This window comes from Leptonotus elevatus, chromosome 10, assembly GCF_054856555.1.
Source record: "Leptonotus elevatus isolate MCC_2025b chromosome 10, RoL_Lele_1.0, whole genome shotgun sequence".
NCBI classification, from domain to species: Eukaryota; Metazoa; Chordata; class Actinopteri; order Syngnathiformes; family Syngnathidae; genus Leptonotus; species Leptonotus elevatus.
The window spans coordinates 18,816,702-18,838,945 of NC_141248.1; the positions used below are offsets into that span (position 1 = coordinate 18,816,702).

At 41.9% G+C, this 22,244-nt stretch overlaps 2 protein-coding genes across 2 annotated transcripts in view; both read left to right on the forward strand.

Moving 5' to 3' along the window:
* gli1 (GLI family zinc finger 1) overlaps positions 1–5,094 on the forward strand; it is a 50,987-nt gene extending 45,893 nt beyond the window's left edge. The window contains exon 13 of the mRNA XM_086087855.1: positions 391–5,094. Coding sequence (XP_085943981.1) covers positions 391–2,906 — 2,516 coding nt within the window. The 3' untranslated portion in view covers positions 2,907–5,094. The remainder of the gene's footprint in view (positions 1–390) is intronic.
* A 6,915-nt stretch (positions 5,095–12,009) lies between these two features.
* The window catches only part of LOC147167482 (zinc finger E-box-binding homeobox 2), a 37,687-nt gene continuing 27,452 nt past the window's right edge, over positions 12,010–22,244 (forward strand). The window contains exon 1 of the mRNA XM_086087295.1: positions 12,010–12,121. Within this exon, the coding sequence (XP_085943421.1) occupies positions 12,064–12,121 (58 nt within the window). The 5' untranslated portion in view covers positions 12,010–12,063. The remainder of the gene's footprint in view (positions 12,122–22,244) is intronic.

The following is a 22,244-nucleotide window of genomic DNA, read 5'->3' on the forward strand; positions in this document are numbered from 1 at the left end:
TCCTGAGATATAAGAGTTCAAAAGAAGGCAGCCATTCCCCTTTTTGCTAAAAATGTCCAAATTGCGGACCGTAGCACCAACGCCCCTGCTCCGATTGACCTCAAATTTGAGATTTAGTGTTCTGCTGTCACTATCTACAAGTACACCAAGTTTCATTTGAATCTAAATAGTCTTGGTTAAATCAGCTGGAATGACCTTTCTATATGTACCATGTTATTGATCGGCTTCTGGCCCAGGCAACATGGTGGACCAATTAGCACATCTGCTGCACAAGTTAAACCCTGTGAATGGTTGTTTGTCTATATGGACCCTGCATCTGGTTTTGCCTGAGGGATAGAGTCCAAATTAGTTCTAATATCAATATGTTCTGTGTGATTTTACCATTTCCAGGTTCAGGAGATTCTATGGGAATGTGCGCCCCTTCTCCACTCCTTTCAAATCGACGTGTCATGGAGCTATCCAACCATGAGCTCGGAGGTGGGACTTCCATCGGCACCAGTGCCAACGATCGTAGAGGAAGCGGCACGAGCAGCCTGAGCTCCGCCTACACCGTCAGCCGCCGCTCCTCCATGGTGTCGCCTTACTTGTCCAGCCGCCGTTCCAGCGATGTCTCTCAGATGGGTGCAGCAGCTGGAGGTGGATGCCACCTCCTTGGCCAAGATCAGAGCATTGGGGATCCTCTCTCCCCCGAGACCAGTCGCAGAGGAGCTCCCTGTCCAGGAGGTGGCGCACTGCCAGGTCTTTCTAATCTGACACCAGCCCAGCAGTACAGTCTCAAAGCTAAGTACGCCGCAGCCACTGGTGGCCCACCGCCAACTCCCTTACCTGGTATGGATCAGCCAGCCACTCCCGGCAGAAGAGGAGCTGTTTTGGGCAGCTACCCAGGGCAACCTCTGCCTCCTTTCTTTCAGCAAAGTGGTCCACGTCGGCACAGTGCCAACACAGAGTACGGCACGGGTGTGATCTACCCTCACCAGGCTCCAGGCAACACCAACAGGAGGGCTAGTGATCCGGTAAGATCGGCGGGAGCTGCAGACCCGCTAGCCCTCCCGAAACGGTTCAACAGCCTCAACAATGTATCCATGATGAGCCGGAGAAATGCCTTGCAACACCAGGACCACCGCAGCACCAGCATTGCTCGCCACATGTATTCCCCTCGACCCCCGAGCATATCGGAGAATATCATGATGGAGTCCATGGGGATGGAGCCCCAGCTACCCCCTTTGGATGTCAGAGACCGTTCCATGATTGTTCCACCTGGTGAGGAGGGTTTTATGGGATACCAGCAGCAGACACTCGGCGGAGGTGGCGTACCGCTTTCAAATCAATTATCTCCAAGCCATGACCCGATGGGCTGCCCAGACAAAAGTTACATGAAGGCGCATTACCAGAACCAAGGAGGGGAAGTCACTTCAAGGGTTAGTGGAAATCCTATGGGTCAAGCAAGACCCGTTCACACTGAGGGAATATCTAATACACTTCTTCAACAGGCCGAGTACAGTATGAGCAACTGTCAGCTCAGCCCGTCAGGCCACCATTACCCAAACTTGGGGCAGGGAGGCGAGGCCAGAATTGGCCAGTGGCGCAACGGCCACAACCAGGTTCAAAACTCGTATTCAGAAGCAAATATGCAGCTTCAACAGACACAAGTCCACTTCAACAATCAGGCAGGCCTTTACACCAATCCAGAGGGAGCACATAAACTCACCATCAAGCCTGAGCAGCAATTCCATCCTGGCATGGGGAGTGCCGATGCCTGTCAAAGTGCTAAACTTCAGCAGCAGCGTCTACTCCTCCAGCAGGTTCAAGGTTATGCCCCGCAGACTGGCGGTCGAGCTATGATGAGGACCTCAAACGGCATGAGCTGTGACTTTCAAGGCCAGAACCAGAACTCCTTCCCCAGCGGTGGGGGCTTGAGTTTGGGATGCGCTGGAACCGCTCTTTCAGAAGGCCAGAGGCCTGAAACCCCCATGATGCAGGTAAAGGAGATGATGGTGAGAAACTATGTGCAGTCTCAGCAAGCGCTCATGTGGGAGCAGCAACAAGAACAGCAGCAGAGTCCAATAAAACCACCTCCACTTTCTGATAACATGGATCTGACCGGCCAGCAGGGATCAATGATACAACACAGTCCTCAGCACCAAAACCAGAACATGTACTCGAACCAGGCATACCCTTCTTACCCTAACCAGAACCTTGTCATGAGCCCTCCAACGCACAGCCGTGGTTCCGCCTCGGCCGCACCTAAAGAGCAACAGATGATGGGGCTCCAAGGCTCTTGCTACGGTCAGGATATGGTGGTTCCAAGGCCACCTCCTCATGGACGGAAAGCTCTGAGTCGCCAGAACAGCTTGTCACAAGTCGGAGGAGGCTACATGGAAAGTCCGCAACAGCTCAGCCCGGCGCACTCCAATTCCAGCCCTCGAAGAGCCGTCCAGTTGCCTCCAGTCCAGCACCCACAGAATGAAATGTTCTCCCCTTCCAATAATGACATTTACTTTTCGGGCCATATCCATATGGACATGGACAAACACATGGACACCCAGAATGGACATTGTCTCCCCCAGCAACATAGCATGGGAGCTAACATAGATCCAACAGCTGGTACAAAATCCACCCCCATGGCTCCCTATTCCGAGTCTGGCCCCATCCCTAACACCTTAGAAAACCTGGACCTGGACAACGCTCGCATAGACTTCACCTCCATCATTGACGATACCGAACCCTCGTCCTTCAGTCCGCTCAACCATCCCGTTCAGGGGCAGCCGGAGTCTTCCTCGCAGACATCATCACGTCTCACCACGCCACAGACCTCCGTCACCCTGTCCAACATGGCGGTGGGTGACATGACTTCCATGCTCACCTCGCTGGCAGGGGAGAATAAGTTTCTAAACACTTTATCGTAAACGATGACACCAGGCCAACAATCAAAGAACTTTGTTTTTATGTTAGCCACGGCTCACCAGCACATACTAGTCCAGTTTATGGAAATTCCCTTTTTTTCCCTCAAATTTCGTTTTCTTGGATTATAAGTCAGGGACAAGTCCTTAAATCATATGACCGCATTTTGTATGGAAAAGGAGGCTGGCAAAGATTGTTTACCAACTGGATACCTTCACTACACGGACAATAATATGGATTTGAATGACGATCCACTATGTGAGAACTTTAAAACCAAAGGTGCCTACTCGTTCCATTGCTGCCTTACAGAGGTGGTAAATCCAGGTCCAGAAAATAAAAACCCTGCCACAGTTTGGCTTTAGTCCCAGGTGGTGGCTAGCAAGCTCCCTAGCTAGCTCCCTGGCTGCTCGTTTACCTGCTAGGGAGCTAGCTAGCTAGCACAAGTGGCTAAAGCCAAACTGTGGCAGGGTTTTTACTTTCTAGACCTGGATTAGCCACCTCTGCTGCCTTATAGCATATTTGTGCCATGTGAGTTTGAATTTGAGTTTCTCTGAGTTGAAATTTGAATTTACTGAAATTGAGTAATTTTAATTTTTGAGGTGGAATTTGATTTAGAATTTGCTGAATTCAGCCTAAGAAATTATTTTTGTTTTGTTTTGATTTTTTATATTTAAAAAAAGTTTTAAAAAATCAACATCTAAATTCTAATTCAAACTCAGATGTCGCATATAAATCCATTAATTTCTCCTTTTCAGTGTTGGAAACAGCTGCTTTTATTATTTCCCAAAAAAACGGGGCATTCCAGTGGCAACAATGGTGACTAGAAGGATACGATGTATATAATTTATACGTACATTTACGCTGTAATATGTTGTGTATACGGCAATAAGACGGCGGACAAATCTTTTGTCTCGTGATGATGCTTTTTTGTTTGTCAATGTTCACGCGGGTGTTAATACAGTATGATGAAGTTCTTTTAGTGGTTCGAGGGGATAAAACATGCGCTACTAACTATTAATCGTAGTCAGTATCAATGGCCCAGCAGTATTTCCACACAGTGTATTGTACAGTACACACATAGCCTCAGGTTGCCATTTTAAAATGACTTGCCTTTCTGAAAAGCGTTTGCACTCCTCACGTTTACGGTTTAGTGGTCCGAGAGCAGCTGTATTGCCGCAACTGTTTTGCGTGTGTGCAACTATTCACTCTGCAGTTAGTTAGCATTCGGAAACAGGCACGTGACGACATTTCAAAATGACGGTCATGTCAAAAAATGTTTTCATTGGATGGGAGTTATGTAATAATCCAAGGAGGTCAAGGTTGAAGGCAACGTGCAAGCCGTTTAGTGAGGAAGCAGAAATGGTACATGAAATAACTTGCGCGGCACATTGGGCTAGTGATTAGCGCGTCTGCTTCGCACTTTTAAATCCGTTTGCTCGTGCTTGCTTGGATTTTCTCCACCTTCCTCCCACATTCCAAAATCATGTATACTATTAGGTCCATTGAAGTCTCTAAATTGTCCTTAGGTGGGAATGGTTTGTCTGTCTTTTCGTGCCTCACGATTGGCCGACGACCAGTCCAGGGCGGACCACGCTTTTCTCGCCAAATGTCAGCCGAGACTGTCTGGATGAACACTCGAATCGTAACGAAAACACGGTGCATCGAGGTACGCCTTTGCCAACGGGGGAAATGCATCACTCACACTCTGTGGCTTTGCACTGACCGCAGACTGTTTGCATTAGCGTCACTGCAATAACATAAAACGCTATCACTCTTTTAAGTCATGCAACACGGCAGCTGGACTTTGAAGGCCACTTATGAACGGATTGCAGAATATGAGCGAGCAACCAAAGACACCCTTACTGCCGGAGAGAACGCACCGCTTAATACACTAACAATAATGCTGTTCATTAGAATGTACAAGATGTTTTGTATGTTTTTTTTTTTTTGTTTTTTATGAATGTTGATGTGTGCATGTGTGTTTTGTTTTCATCCTTTCTTTGGGACTTTTTTGCTGGCAAAAGAATATCACCTTTAGCAAAAACATAAAACCTATGAGAGTACGTAGCGATAACTCTATAATAGATGAAAAGCTAAGTGTTATATTTTCTGTACAATTTTTCTACACTTCTTCTTTGTGTTTTTTTTTTATACAAATGTGCTATATTTTAACGGTATGAATAAAGATGTTCAGTTTGCAATGAATGCAGCATGCGTGTAGCAACTCTATATGGGTATTTTAAAGGGAACCATGCTTGACATTTTAATGGGGAAATCAACAAAACAAAAAACATTCTTGACAATAATATGTTCTGTGCAGCCCCACTAGTCTAAACAGTATTCTGGTTAATGTTGCGTTAGTGGAATATGGAGTTATGCAGCAAAATCCAGGGGGCGGCCATTTTGCCACTTGCTGTCGCGTAAAAATGACATCACAGCTGCTCAGGTCTTAGGTAACAACCAATCACAGCTCAGCTTCAGAAAACAGGTGATCTGTGATTGGTCGTTACCTAAGACCTGGGTAACATTGATGTCATCTTCATTCGACAGCTAGTGGCAAAATGGCCGCCCCCTGAGATGGATTAAAACGGATGGATTTTTTTTTTTCATAATTAATATTCTACAAATGTAATATTAATCAGAATGTCATGTTTGGACTAGTGAGGTCACATATAACATATTATTGTCAAGAAATGTTTACGGTTAACTTCCCCTTTAACGTCTTGTACGCAAATGTTGAGTGCCTGCCCACCCATCAAGTGTGAAATTGAATCATAAGTGATCTAATTTGCATAGATAACCAGCACCACGTTGGGTTTCTCCGTCCATGACAGGATCAGCGAGACTGGGTGAGGATACAGAGCCACTTTCAAGAGACTACACTGTCTGGAATACTATCATGCAGATATATGCAACACTTATAGTAGCATTATCCAACAGTGTTAGCTTATTTTCCTTAATAACCGAGGCTATTGAATACCATGCCAATTACATTCACCAGCCACTAGAGGGAAGTATAACATGAACCTACACTATTTCTGTATTTCTAAGCCATTTTTGCACACTCACCGTCAAGTTATTAATTTACATCCTGTACAGTTGTGCTCGCAGTTTATTCAAAGCTAAACTGGAAGTCACGTGCTGACGTAAGGGCCGAGACGGACTTTGTGTGGTCACAACTGGCTGAGTGCTTCAAGAGGGAGAAGGGGTGGGGGGGGAAAGTTTTTACAAATGGAGCTTGTACAATATTATATCGACATCTCAGCTATAAAAAGCGCAGCTGGGCAGTCCTGAGTGGAAACGGGAGTAATGTTCGCAGAGGCTCCCAGGGCCTCGCAAGGCCCGTCCAAGTGAAGTCATGTTTTCAGTATTTGAGACCACATCATCATATCCTATGATTAGTGCGGGAGCTATTTGAGCACTCAGTGTTTTCACTTTACTTTGACGTGATGACAAATTACACACAGGCCTTACGCATTAAAACAACAACAACAACACGAGTCCCCTACAAAGGGTTCAATCCCGGTTCAGAGAGGTCAATCGATATTGCACGCTGAGGAAGAACCGGATTCATTTTGAATGGCTTTTGTTATTATGAATGATTTTTAACATCTGAATAATTTGTAATATGCAGTGGTTGGCCATCTATTTGGTATACGGGTCTCTATCAAATCACAATTATAGAAACATCAATGCTGTACAAAAATGCAATACAACTATGCCACCTACACCTTTGAGATGTACTACATTGACATACTTCCTTGACACCAATTCAGATTTTTCTTGTTTAGACAGGGCTTTGACGACAACTTTTGGCAGATGGGAGCATTATAGTGTCAGTAGGTGAGTTTTTCGGTTAATAACTAATGGTAAAATAGAAAACAAATGTAAATAAATAATGCGTATTTTTTATAACATTTATGCATGTTTTTGTTTTTTTTACCTTTAAGCACACTTTAAAAAGACTACAAACACATTTGAAATATAATATATTGAGAACAAGACCAAGGGAAAACAAAAATATTGTACAAACAGTGATTGATGTACATTGTAAATAAATTTAACAGCCTTCACTTTCTATAAGCGTGTGAAGCAGGATTAAAGAGGACTTTCATCAGCAAAACTAGGCTATGCTTATACTTTTTATCACTCTTCTTTAAAATTCTCACAGTGACCAACAAAATGGTGTGCCACCATCTAGTGGTAGAAAAAGGAATTACACCCAAAATAAATTACAAGCAGAACTTTGAACTGTACTAAAAACAGTTTATTTATATTATTTTATTAAGTTTTATTATGAATTTGGTTGATATGTTACAGCGCAGTTCTATTCTTCCTGATTAAAAACATTTTTATTTTATTATTATTATTTTTAGCTCTACTAGATTAATGGCATTTCAATTCATTTCAATGAACTTAACAGCCATGTCTTTCTGTAGGCGTATAAAGCAGGATTAAAGAGGACTGTCAGCAGCAAAACAAGGCTATGCTTGGAATACTTTTTATCACTCTGCGAAATTTACATAGTGACAAACATAAGTGTGCCACCATCTAGTGGTAGATAATGGAACTACACCCAAAATAATGGAATTACACCCTTTGAACTGTACACAAAAAGTATTTATTTATATTATTTTATTATTATTTTTTATGACTGGTTGATATGTTACAGTGCAGTTCTATTTTTCCTGATTAAAAACTAAATAAATGTTTGTTTTTTGGGGGGGCGGGGGGTGGGGTGATCTGTACTAGATTAAAGGCATTTCCATTTATTTCAATGGAGAAATTTGATGGGTTCAGAAATAAATATTAATATCTATTTATAAATATTTTTCAAAAGCAAAACAATCTGCTAGGTTTTGATGTGCTATTCTTAAACAACGTACTAACCTTAGAATCCTTTTTCTTTTTTTTTCTTTAAGTGCAACAGCATGCATTATTATTGGCATTGTGGCGTTGTGGCATGGCACGCTTGCCTCCGTGCAGCCACCAAGGCCTGGCAGGCCTCGCCAAGGTTGACTCATTTGCTCCGAGGCAAGTGGGGGGGAACGAGGAGGGGGTTGAGGGGGAAGGGGGGCTTATGTTAGAGATGTGCAACAATTGCAAATCAGTAAACTCGGGGGGGAGAGGCTGATTGGCCACATTAAGACAAATTATATACATAGCCCGTTTGATATATGACTACTTGAAGTTTTCCCTAGTGCGCCCAAACAGTGATGGGAAAAGACAACAGTTTACCCTGGGCCCAAATGAGATAATGGGTGCATTTGTGTCAGTTTCGTGTTACTTGCCGCCGCATAAAAAGCCAAGGCGGCGTTAATGGAAAGTTGTCGACGCTCGATCTCTTCGGAGTTACAAATGGAAATGGCCCGAAATAAGAAGGGAGGTTTTTCAGATGCAAAGAAGTGGGCAGCATAATGACTTTTCTCTTTTCTTGTCCCGCCATTCAGAGAGAGGCTTTTCTTTCCCTTTGTCACTTAGCTTTGGCATATAATTAACTCCTGCTTAATATGCTGTTTAAAGGCTCTCCTCCCCGGGCTGGAAAGCTTTGAACCCATAGACCACAGGACGGGACAAAACCCCAGTGGGACTGCTTCCCTTCCATGCTCCTCCTCGTGCATGCTTGCATTTGTCAGTTAGAGAGAGAGAGAAAGAACTTCAACATTTCTGCATTGTTGTCTTAAAACAGCACAACATTGAAACCAGAGTTGGGATTTAACCGATAACGTGTGTGCTCGAGTGGAATATATGGCCTCCCTTTGGTGTTTGAAAAACATTGCAGATCATTTTTCACCGTTTCAGGATCGTAAAGTGAATTCATTGATTTGTTGCTCAATGCATTATTCATGTTTGATGATAAAGTGAGCAGTTCTTCAAAAAAAAAGGCTTCAAGCTGTTTAATGCCTCTCCATAATGAGGTTTGCTTTCAAACTAAACATAAAACTGCAAGAATTACTGTTGTGTATTTAAAACGACCAAACAAAGAATGGGCGTGCTGGCTTAATGCCAACATATTGGAAAACGCTATTGACATGCTAACGGTTAGCTGCTGATCTTTGAACACAGACAGTAGAGTGACATGTTGACAGATAATAACAATACTCAGTAGGAAAAATAAAGTAGGAAAAGCAGAAAGTACTATTCTTCTTTTTTTTGTGTCTGCATGACTGTATTATACTGACCCCCGTTGGCCAAGGCAGGCACACGAGAAGGAGAAGCACAATTGCAGCATTAAAATGGACACACTGTTAAATTTGTTAGATTCCATTTAATCACTATCTGCTCTATCTTTATGCAAAGTAAAATGTAGTGCTATCTCCTTTCCTAAAAAAAAAACCCACACCTCACAAATATACTTCAGTTCAGTTGACATTGCGCTGCTCCCTGTTGTATGCACGCTTTGCCCACATGGGGGCAACATAATAACACAGAGAGACAAGAAGAAGAATTTCACAACCGACTCAGTATGCTTTACTCAAAAGTTAAATATGCCTGTGTCCACCATTAATAATTATCCATTGCTTAGCCTTATAATGCTTTTCATGAGCCTCTGAATGGCATTTTGCATTGTTTGTTAGCATTAAGCTAAAGGGACTTTAAGGCAAAGCTATGTCTCTCTTTGTTATTTTAGCGGGTTTTTTTTTGTTTGTTTTTTATTCAAATCCCGTTCAAATTGGTTTATGGGTCCAAGACTGTGGCAAAATGTGGAACTGCCACCATGTCATTTTAGGGATCCCAAGAAGCTATTCAGGGCTACCTGTGTACTGTATACCCGTAAACACACCCTGGGTTTGGATGAATCAAACAGATGGCTTCAACAGCATTGCAAATTCAGCAAGTCAATCAATAAGTGTCATTAGTGCTATTTAGGTGAAAATCACACCCGGGGGGTGCGGGTGCGGGGGCGGGAGGGGAGGGTTGGAAGCACGTATGACAGACTCCCAGGACCTCTGAAGCACCTCTGCACCTTTGTGACCCTCATCTGTAGCGAAGTTTATTGCCTCCCCCCGCCCCCCAGTCTCTCCTCCTCCCTCCCGTGCGTCCGTCCCGTCAACAAAAGGCGCACGGTGACCCTTCTGTCCTTCTTTCTTCAAGCAAAGCCCTCTTTTTGCCCCCCTACCACCATCCCTGCCACCAGGATGCTTTCTCTTCCACAAGCTGTTAGGAAACAAACGGCTTCAATTAGCAGATGGCATACTGGTTTGTTGTTTAGTCTTCATTCAGGTGAAAAAAAGAAATAAAGAAGAAAGAATATATATATATATATATATATATATATATATATATATATATATACATAGTATTGTATTTATATGTAATAAATTTAAAGCCAGGATACTATGGATTCCCCCCCCCCCCCCCTCAAACACAATGGTCACAATGCACTTATACTTAAGCAAGGGTTTTCGTCTTTCCTTTTTTTCATTAATTTATTTAAGATGTGTTTTTTTTCAGTTGCAAAACAGATTACGGTCCAGGTTGCAACACAATGGACGCTCAATGCACTACTTCCGAGAGCCATCCCCGCGTCAATAAGGCGCGCGACGGGGTCCTCCCCGGGGTACTCGCGCAGGTGCGACGCGAAAAGTCATAAAACACACCAACGGGAGGCGAGAGAGGGGGGGGGGGGGCTACCTGCTGCCATTAAGTGGGTGATAATCCCTTTTTACTTGGTGCAAAATGTTGCACTTCTTTCAACTATTAAATAACGACTGTTTGTAAACCGCGTTTTATGTCCTGCTTATGTTTTATGTTTTGCGTTTACCTATTTGTGCGTGTGAGTGCACGCTCGCGTGCGCGTGTCACTTGAAGATGAAGTGAAGATAATGAAGAAAACGTGAGCGTCAGCGTCGAGAAGCGTTGCAATAAATTCTAATTTGAACAAATATGCGGAAAGACGTGGTGGCGCGCACACATGGAATTTAAGTGCCAACTGGACGGGCAAACTATTCATCTCGAGAGCGAATTTATTAAATATTAATAGTGTATTAGGGCCACAAAAGGAAAAAGACAAGGGCGGGTTTTGTTTTTATTTATTAAAAACTGTATTTTAAAGAATAATGACGTGTTGTTTTCAAGTATTTTATTACCACCCACATTAATCTCACTGTGAAACTAAACATAAAGCAAATAAATTACATGCGTACAGTATCTGAAACAACCACATAACATCTTAGTAAAGTCCGTTATCTTAATGCTAACACATTTGGAATGAGTCAGATGGGCTAACAAATAGTATTGCATTTTTGTTCTAAGAAATGGATATTTGAACTCGAACCGCGCAGCAACACATGTAGGCAGTCCCTTTAACAAAATATATACACGTGATTTATGATCTGGAAAAATTATGAATATTACTGCAGTCAACTGAGCTGTAACCTTGGTTACATATATAATATACTGCCCCCCTGGTGGCCAAAGAGTGCACATCAGAGGGAGCCACACAATGACTTAATCATGATGCACAAAATGTTTAATTCTTTATTCTATTTAATTGTGTTGTTACTTTGTTTTTGATAACAAATTAAATTCATTTTAGTGGGGCAAGATCATTTGAGATACAAGACTGGTCACGGAATGAATGACATTCGCAAATTGAGGTGTCTCGTGCTGTGATTTGCCGATCTGCATTTCCGGGGGGCGTGGCTTAACAAAAAGACAAATTCAAATGAATAGTGGAATTTCCAAATACATCACTTTTTCTTCCCTCGTATTGAATATCGCATAAGTATAGCCTATATACCGTTTATCACAAAAGCTACAAATAAACTTATGGTTATTGATAAGTAACTTCGCGTTTCCCGCCCGTCCTGCCAACCTGTGCTGCGATGATGACGTAACAACAACCAAGTCCCCATTATCGCCACCCCACCCGCGTGGAGTCCCATCACGAGCTGAGGGTGTCCCGCTGGGCGTGAATGCGATGTCTCTCTCTCTCTTTCTCTCTCTCTCTCTCTCTCTCTCTCTCTCTCTCTCTCTCTCTCTCTCTCTCTCTCTCTCTCTCTCTCTCTCTCTCTCTCTCTCTCTCTCTCTCCATCGACACTTTTCTCCTGTATCCCGAGGCTGCCACGCCGGACGGAGAGCACCGCACTCGCGCCGCCGCTTTCCACGGGACTCCCCTCCCGAGTCCCCCCCCCCTCCCCCTGAACTCGGGCCGCGAACATGACGGAGGAAAGTCGGGGCAAGCGGAGGAAACAAGCCAACCCCAGGAGAAGTCGAGGTAAAGCGGCTGGGCTGGGAAAAAGTTGATGGGTGGAGATGGATGTGGATGGAGGAGAGCCCCTCACGCGTGGATTTACGCAATTAAGCAACGGAACGGCTTTAAAACTTTCTGTTATGGATTCCCGGACCTTTATTGTTTTAAAAGTTTTACGCTGGCTGCGCGCGCACCTTGTTAAATGATGCTCGGCACTGGTACAAGCCAGCGTGTCGAGCTAATAGCTAATATAAATGTTTGGCTAATAAATGACGTCAGGTGTCAGTTTGCTTTGGGGTCATATGTTTTACTAAACGCCCTCTGTTAAATATGTTTAGAGACGAGAACAAGAGGACAATTTGGTAAAAATTGTACGCATCTGAAATCGTTTATTATTATTTATTGTTGTTTCCACGAGTTTGTACACACAGGGTAGACGGCTAAGCATGGGCTTGAACACTCGACACTCATATGTCATCTTTCCTTAAAGATTAAAATAAACAAGTAAAAACTCAGCATCTTAGACATTATTTTGGCATAATTAAAAGCATGACTAAAAAGTGGACTTGAAAAAGAACACGCACAAGCGCACGCACACACACACACACACACACACACACACACACACACTAGATTCATATTTATAGGAGTCATGTGGAGGCTGTTTGCACGTCATACTTTTGATGGTTAAATCCATTAAAGAGGTTACGCGCAGTGAAAAAAAAATATGAATAGCGTTTCCAATTACATTAGAAAATAAGTGCGAAGTAAGGATATATAATTATTATAATGTGGCTTGTTGTTAATGCGCTTCTATATTTACACCGTCAACCAGCTGATGGAGGTTTAGTTCCAGTGTCTTTGATCAGGGGCCATAAATGAATGTAGTGTATGGCCCTAGAGGAGCTTATACAACAACCAAAAATGGCCCCCCAAGTCTTAGTAGCTCCTGTTCTGTTTAGCCAACGGCTTCACTTAATGCCCTGAAAGCAACTAAAACCATTAAGAATTTGAATAAAAAAATATTTTAATGGCTCCACAAATCTGAGGAGACATACTTGAATTCGGACAAAATGGGAATAAAAGGAATTAAGCGTGTATTTGTTTGTCCCCGATGCCACACGTAACCGCCGGCTGTTTACTTCTATGCTGTAGTTTATTTAAGCATCCCCTCATTTCATTGCAAGTGTCGCCTGAGTGTGAGCAATGACACACACACACACACCACACACACGCACACACAGGAACAGACACACTTAGACAGCCACCTTTGACCCTCACATAACAGTTTGTCGACCGACCGCACTCAATTTCGCAGATCAACAACATCACAGACACGTCAAAGCTCTCATCAGACCAAAAAAAATAAAATAATTGGACACACTTAGCACGCAACTGACATGAAACAACTCTGGGCTGTTACACTTAATAGGACGTCATCAAAGTATCATCGGGTCCTGTTTTAAATGCATTCCCCACGGTCAGTAATCGCCTGCGCTGTCAATTGTCGGCGACGTTGCCGTGACGCCAGCGTGCAAATGCGTGTAGCGTTTGGAATGCGCTTGGCTGCGGTGCGAGCGTTAAGGATCCTTGATAAAACCAAACGAATCTGGCAGCTCGCGACTCTCGGGACGGCGATGCGCGGGGAGCCTTTCCAAACCAGAAGAGGAGAGAAAAACTGATCTGAGGCGAGGTTTTTGCTTTTTCCGAGGCGCCTATCGATTGTGCGTCTGTGTCCAAACCTCCAGTAAAACTGTCAGTGCTGAGCAATATCAAGCAACCTGGGGAAATTAGCACTCTTTTTGTGTTTTGGCGCAGGCGGTGCGGTCTGCAATGATGACTTTTCAACGATTTTGTATCCAAACCATCAAAAATTTTGTACATGAGTCACGATAATATCCATTCGTTACGGAGATAACGCCGCCAGATGTCAATATAACCATCAAACATGACAATGACATGGCTTTGGGGAATATGTCTTCCCCCTCGAACATCTTAATAAATGTTAATATCCAAAAGAAAATCTCGGTTGGCAACGTTAGTCAAATTTGAGTGCAAGTCGGAACATGTCGTAGTTTATCACTAATCTATGCTAACGCAGTAAAATGGGAATGAAGGTGATAACTGGTCATGGCTTCTTGTACCACATATTCTATTTCGGGTAAACCGATATTTCGCATTTTGACAAATATCGGCATCTGCCTTTTTACGAATCTGAAGTCCGATAAAGCTGGGATCTCACTAAGCGGCGAATGCTTGCGAATGTAGAAAATTTCGGGTTTTCTTCAGGATTTGTGAGATGTTCACAGTTTTTACTTGTCGCAAAGACTTTAAAAAAATATTCAGACAATTTTTCACTGTCTGCAAAGATCTTTTGAAACTTTTGACGAACCCTGACGAAAACCCCAAATGTTTTTGTCGCTCAGTGAGATAAAGGAGATTTGTCTTTTATGGATTTGGTAACATTTCCACTGTATAAAAATTATGCTCACTGAGAACTCCCTACACTTCTTATTTTTAAAAATAATAAAATAAAAAATAAAATTAAGAAATGACGTTGACATTTTGAAAAACTTTTTTTTTCAACTATTTACTTAGTTTTTAATTTAACTTAACGCATGCTGAGGATCCTTGGAAGCTCCCTGCAATTTTTGTTATAATTTTTATTAAACAAAATTTTTTTTTATGTTTAAAATTAAAATATATATATTTTTAATTCTGACGCTAATATTTTCTCTTTTACTGCAAATGAATATCGGCTTGAAATATCGGTTATCGGCATCAGCCTTGAAAAAACATAGCGGCCTATCACTACTTCTATTATTATCATATTATGTTTATAACCTTGCCTTGTCGGGTTAGTCATAGATTGAGGACTCGCTGTATCTGATGTCTTTGATTTACGACAGGTTTCCTGTTCTGCGACATAACATGAATTTACATAAGTCAGAAAGGATGTCAAAGTCTTATCACCAACCTACTATTGACCAATGTTATTGATTTGTGGAAAACAAATATGAAATCGTCCAAATTTGGGCATACGTTTTTGTCCGACAGTGACAACATATAACCAACATGAAAACCGAGTCAATTGTGAAGCTAAGAGAAGATGGAAAAGCAATCAGAGGCATTTTTACAGTCGACAATAGCAATGCAGCATACTTTATAACTAACCAATGCTAGCACATTACTAAAATCGTAATTAAGGTAAATATTTGTATGAAAAATACTTCTCTGCCATGAATATAAAACAATCAATTGAAATTAGTCAGCACAGGGCAAACTGAGCATGGCAATGTAACGTTGATCGTTTTATATTTATGATCTACATGTGTTTTGTCATGCAAATATTTACAGTAATTATGCCTTGATTGTTGCGTTAGTGTAGACTATCAACACAGTTTGTTCCCACTTATGTACCAATTCAGGTTTATGTAGCCACTGTAGGAATGCAACTCTGTCATAAACCCGCGGACCTCATGTCTTAAAGTTGAAAATGTTAACAGATTAAAAATAAATGATTTACAAGTTAATTAATTCAATAAAAAAATTGTATATATATATATATATATATAATAATACATATATTATAAATAAGAATAAAAATAAAAATAAATACATAAAATAAAAATAATTTAAACATTTGTTAATTCAATAAAAATTGCAGGTTTAGGATTGTTTTAATCATACGACAGCTCACAAGAAGGGATAGCAGCGTCTCCGCAGTTACTATGGCAACCTCAGGTGACCTGCAGTACTTCAGTGTCGGTGAACACTTGCATTAAGCCCTTAGTGCTAACGGCAGTAGTTCAGTCGCTTGGGATGATCATCAGATTGTGTTGTTTATAATGTCAGTACATCTTTGCCACATAAATGATGGTGCTTTCCTTCTATTCAATGACAACACTGGCATTTTTCAGCAAATATGAAACTGCCGGGGGAGCCCTGCAGCAAAACAGTTATCACATCATCTGATCATCTGAAAGATGAGTTTTCATTGCGGTTTGCTTACAATGAAAACAACACAGAGACTGACATTTTTTTTGCTAAGTTCATACACAATTATTCTTGATTAAGATTTTTTTTGTCAAAATATTTTTTTTTGTCAAAAACGTTCAGATATTTATAAGATTGATTAAAAATTCTTACGAGATTTAAACTTTTTTACAATACGACTTTTATCATAAAATTCTGATTCCCCCTCCCTCCAAAAATAACAAATCTTATCATAAGATTACAACTTTTTCAATACATTAATCTTTGAATTTTTTTCTAAATTTTTCTTTACTTGATTTTTTTCAAAAAATTGAAAAGAAAAAAAAGTACGTTATCAGTTCTACCCTATGAGATTGAAACTTCTTTTTTTAGATTTTAAAATAAAATAAAATAAATATTCTCATAAGATAACGATTTTTGTTTTGGGGGGAAAAAATCGAACTTACTTTTCATGACCTTCATGTCTCGAAAATATACGACTATTCTTTTTTATGGAAGAGGATTAGGGCAAGTGAAGATAGAAAAGAAAAGTTTGGCAGGGTTCTCACTTTATTCTCAGAATTCTGACTTTAAAGTGAGAATTGTGACAATTCTCACTTTAAAGTGAGAATAATAGTAGCACTAATAAAGTCAGAATTCTGAGATTAAAGTCAGAATCCTGCCAAACTACACCCCCCCCCCCCCCCCTTCACTGGCCCTAATCCTTTTCCGTACTTATGAGACTTTTATTCAGTGACAAAATTCCTGCATTTTGCAGAAAAGTGAAGTTTTGCACTGATCCACTGATTGTTTAGCCTTGCTGCCCACTCAACTCTCCTGTTGCTTCAAAGTTTTCAGTGAGAGTGAAAGGCAACACACCTCATGCGCTGCCTGCCTGCTCCGCGTTGACTCAGAGAGCGCGCGCATCTTTTTTCCGCCGTCTACCCATCGAAGCCTTTGAAGCAGATGAAGGCTTTTGCGTTACACATTTAGCTCCTTTATGTTGTCCGTCGAAAGAGCCTCGCCGTGTTGCCGAGCTGATTTGTCTTTTTTTTTTTTTTTTAAGAAGGGCTTTCTCTATCCTATCCTATCCTCGGCCGCCTCGCTCCCTCTTTCTCTTCTTTTTTCAAGTGCCAATTTATTTAAACTCCTTTCCCCTTTTCTTCTTTCTCCTTCATTGATTTCCAAACCCCAGCCTTTTGTGTGCAGCTGGGGCCCAGCTGTGTGTCTTGCGACGGTGTACATGTGTGTGTGTTTGTGTGGCTTTTTCTGGCACATTGCTGCCACAGTGAGCATAGCGCACTGTACACACAAAGGACCCTGGCCACAAAAAAAAAATGTATAAAAAAAAAAAAGGGGGAAGAAGTTTGGAACAAGAGAGATGAACATGCTTGGACTGTAGCAGCGCAGCGAGCCGAGTCGTTTGCATCAGGGGACGAGCGAGACGGCAGTGAAGAGCACTGGCACCGCGGTTTATTAGCAAGAGACGTTTTTTGGAGGGGCGTCAGAAGCGGCGGGGCGGGGGCACCGAGGGGGGAACGAAAGATGAGGATGATGACAGAGGTGGGGAGCCGATGTGGTTGACAGAGTTGGAGACGGCAAAAGCATTTAGTGGGCGTGAGAAGATGGCACGAAAGAGGCCATTTCCCACCAAGCAGTACAATTCCTACAGGTTTGTGCGTTTCCATTGGCAAAGTGCGTTTGGCTTTTCACCCAAGGATAGCTTAGAATCAGTCAGGCACAGTCACCGGCACGCTTTCAATCGCTTTGTTGAACAAAACAGCAACAAAATAAACATGCAAATGAGCACATCCATTCACGAACTGGCATGGTCGCAATTGACATCCAAGCAGTCAACATGCTAACAGTTAGCCAGTTAAGAGGCAGCTGCTAAACGGAGCTCACAACAGCCAACTATACACTCTCATTCAGTGACTCCCACGTCACTCACCAGATCAGGCCCCACCTTTTAAAGCCACATACGGTCGAACTCACAGGTACAACAATGTAGAATGCGAGGATGTCATCTGTCATCTGTCGAGTTTTGTGAAAAAGGTCACTATCAGTCGTTAGTTGGAGGACTTTGATGCTGTAAATATTTGTCTCCGGATGGCTGAAGAATGTTGGCTACATTTCAGCACAGCCATCTTTGTATGGTATGTTGCTTTCGGTTGACAAAGTGTGTCGATCAATGGTCGTTCATTAAATCATTTATGTCTAGAGAAACTCGTCTTGCTGTACGTCGACGCCTTTCAAGCAAGCTTAGCTAGCTAGCCAGCAATAAAGAGATGCGCTTGTTGGCAACACATCGCTCGGCAGACATCAAATCTGAGTATAGTGTTGTGGTTATCGTTTGAAACTAGTTGGCGTAACAGAGCTATTGCTACATAATTAGCATATTCATTCTGATCTGATTTGAGCATATCCTTGTATGTTGGTTTTTTTTGATGGTGGAAGATTTGATACTAGCCATTGTGTTTGTCTTCTTTCATACAACTGCTGAAACGTGACGTTTCTACGCTTCTATGATTCTAAAAAATATAGGACAGCTGTATCCCCACTCGTGATGAGAGCATTGAATTTACTATAATCACAAATAATCACAGTTACAGAGTGCGCTAGCACCAGGAGTAGCCTCGGGATGTGGTCTAAAGACAAGAAATATTCTCTGATTGAGACAAACGCAACTTTCTGATCACATTTGTTGTCCACGTGGTCGCATGAGGATCATTTGATTACGTGTACAGTCGACCTCGAGTTGTGATCATCATTCGCGCCGCCGCCATATTACAGTTTTTATAGCTATTATCAGTACACCTAGTCCTACATACTGTAATGTCCTCACATGTGGAAAAGAGCCACAATCACTGATTTACTTACTTACATTTATTGAATGCACAAAAAGGGAATTTTGACAGATGGCGATTAGCTCTGCGTATTCCCCGTGATGAGAGGGGTGCACACTATACCGCTTCTTCTTCTTTTTTTTTTTGACATGGGGCTCAATAAGTAACCAAAACCTAGCTCTGGTTTACCGTCACAATAAGTGCAATATTGTGATACATAATATGTGATATGTGCGATGTTAAAATGGCCACAATGTCGTCGTCGTCACGCTACGATATTTAAAGCACCACATCTCCATTAAAAAAACTTTACTTTCACCTGCTTCCGCCAAACACAGCATTATGAACTACATAGACTACGAGACTTTATGCTGCTGAGCCAATAGTAACATACGATGTGCATTGTTTACAAAGTAATTCAAGATGGCAGCGAGCGGCGACCATGCTGGCATAGTGGCATGGATATAGCAAAAAACTGTCACCTTCTTAAATCTTTTTTTTTTTTTTGCCTAAATCATCTCCTCATGATGCAAATGGTTTTGCATTTCTTTTGTGTTTCCTGAAAAATCGGGAAAAAACAACTTATTATTTTAAGAAGGCAACACCACCGCAATGTAGTGCTAATTATTGTATCGTGGGGTTCATATCGTGAAAATATCAAATCGTGACATTTTGATATCGTTACATCCCTAGTTACCATGGTAACAAAAGTCATCCTCATGCCACAATAGAGAGGCGGGGTGAACAGTGGCTCATTTGCATGAAACAAAACCGCGCTCTCAAAAATGGCTGAACGAAAAGCACTTTCATTTTGTTTTTTTATGCTTATTTTTGCTAGCATTGTATCATGTCATGTTTGTCTTTTTCCATACATACTGTGCATTGGCGAGTTAGCCGCGGCCATAGCTTTCAGCTAACAAAGCCATTAGCATTCTGTCCATGCAATCCCGGATTTACGATTCGCTTGTTGGCGGCTAAACAAAGCATACGTTATTCTTTTAATAAACAGCCACATGCCCAAAAAACAAAACAAAACACTGGACGTCCGCCATTGTGCGTCACGTAGTTCTTCTTTGTCAAATTCATTGGCGGGTTCCACTGTGTCACGCTGCACTACCGTCACGCTAGTAACGCAGCTGATGCCGCCGCTAGCACGTCCCGTCCAGCAAGTCCAGCCAGATCGGGTTTGAGCGTTTAAAATCGTATCGCCGTGAGCCTAACTGAGCGCTAATCTTCGTGCTTCCTCACTTGTCGTTTAGCGCCGTCTCAAGTGTCGCGCCGTTCTGCCGCGCCATAGCGTTTGATCCCAGATCTGCGCCGCACGGACGGGGAATCCCTTGATTGAGTCCCTCTGCTATTTTTCACATGTTTATTCAATTATGTCTCATCAGTCCCATGTCTTCCTGTGCATTCCTGCCGCATGGCTGCCACACTGTCCGTCCGGTCCAAGGAGGAGTTACTCGGAAAGATTTACGGTGCCAGTGCAGGATTAGTGCATGTGAAAGCAGTTTTCCCCATAATTGCCCGCTCATGACATTTTTGGAAGTTATAGTCGTACATTACATCCAAATATCAGTGTGGAATTTTGAATCCGAGATAACCGGTGACTGAAATTCAACTCTGTGTCTACACAAAAAGCACACAATGGTGAACACATGAGGCTAAGATGGCTCACGAGTTGTGCGTAGGCGAAACACTAACTAACCCGTGTATTTCTATTTTCACATCAAAGCTGCCTCGACAGGACAAACACATCGGTTTTCATTCTCATCATTGTCCTTCTCCAGAATTATTAGCACTTTCTTTGTCATTGCACTGGCACGCTCCTCACCCTTAAGTTCTATTTTGAGAGCCCCCCTTCTGCCCCCACCGCCCCCCCCCACCCCTTGTTTTTGTGCAGACATCCTGGAGATTGCGTGTTTGATATGCTGCACATGTTCTACAGAAGAAAGAGCTCCAAAGCCTCCACTTAGGTCGATTGTGCGCACAATTTATAGATATGTGCCGTTTTATCACGCCTCAAATTAAATTTTGAAAACGCAGCTTCAGCCGGCATGTATAACCCAGATGGGCGGGAGTGAGGGCGGGGTTGTGGGGCACCCGAGCTCGGGATGAGAGAATTGGACTTGGGGACTTAAAAAAAAATAAAAATCACCTCAGGATGTAGGTGCATGTCTCCATTTAGCAGGAATTTGTACAGAAGGTAAACACTACGTTGACCTACGACCCCCTTAACCAAACCAAACTGTTTATTTTATCCGAAACAAAAAGAAAAACAACTTTAGATTAACTCATTTGCTCCCAAAAATGTATAAAAACGTTCTATTTTAAATATTGCCATGGGCTCAAAAACATATTTATACGTTTTTGTTTTTTTGTTTATGGTAGAGCATACAGAAGGCTTCGATGCAGCCTCAGACTTGAAGAGGTCACTTAAAGTAATGGTAGTTATGACAAAAAATGGCCATCAGGTGGCAGCAGAGTGCTCAACCAGGGCCATGTTGCAAAAAAAAAAGCTATTTTCCCACAGTTTTAAACAGATTTTTGAATAATGATTCTAATATTAATTGCTGCAAAATGGAAACAGATACAAATATACTTTTTTTCCCTGATTAAATAAGAGACTCTTATCTTTCTTTTTGTAGGTTCCATTCTATGTTTTTATAGCAATAGAAGACAATATTCTGTGGGCCTTGCAAAATCAGTTAAAATTCAGTAAAACAGCCGGGAGCGAAGTGGGTTGCTTCAGTGAAAATGGCTGGGAGTGAATGAGTTAAAATAATAAACTCTCTACTATTACAGTTACATGTTGGACAATGGCGTTCTTCTCATCGTAGTTGGTCAGATCTGACAAGTATTAAGTATTATTTGGGCAAAAACAAATGAATGGTACTTCAGTAGTTATTTCTGGCATGGCTAGAGGGCGGGCGGCAATGGTTCCCAAAATAAAATGTAACAAATTGCTACATGGAAATGTTTTTTCTACTGCATAATGTCATGACATGGCATGGCATGGCATAGTATGCGGCATTTCAAAGTTACCCTTGTTCTGGCTAAGTCGGATGCAAAGAGTGTAAAAGAAAGAGAGTGGTTTTTTTTAATGTGTCATATTAAAACATAGGCGCATGTGTTCATTCAGTGGGAAGTTTGACAAGACATGTAAACTATTATAAAGACTATTTATGTCACCCCCCTCTCACTAAATATCAGCACACAGGGCATGTTAGCTTGAATGTTCTATTTTGCCAACATATTGTCAGAATTCTAAAGCAGTGAAGGGAGTTCATATACACTGATTAAGAAATAAAACCAAAGTTGCTTCAGTC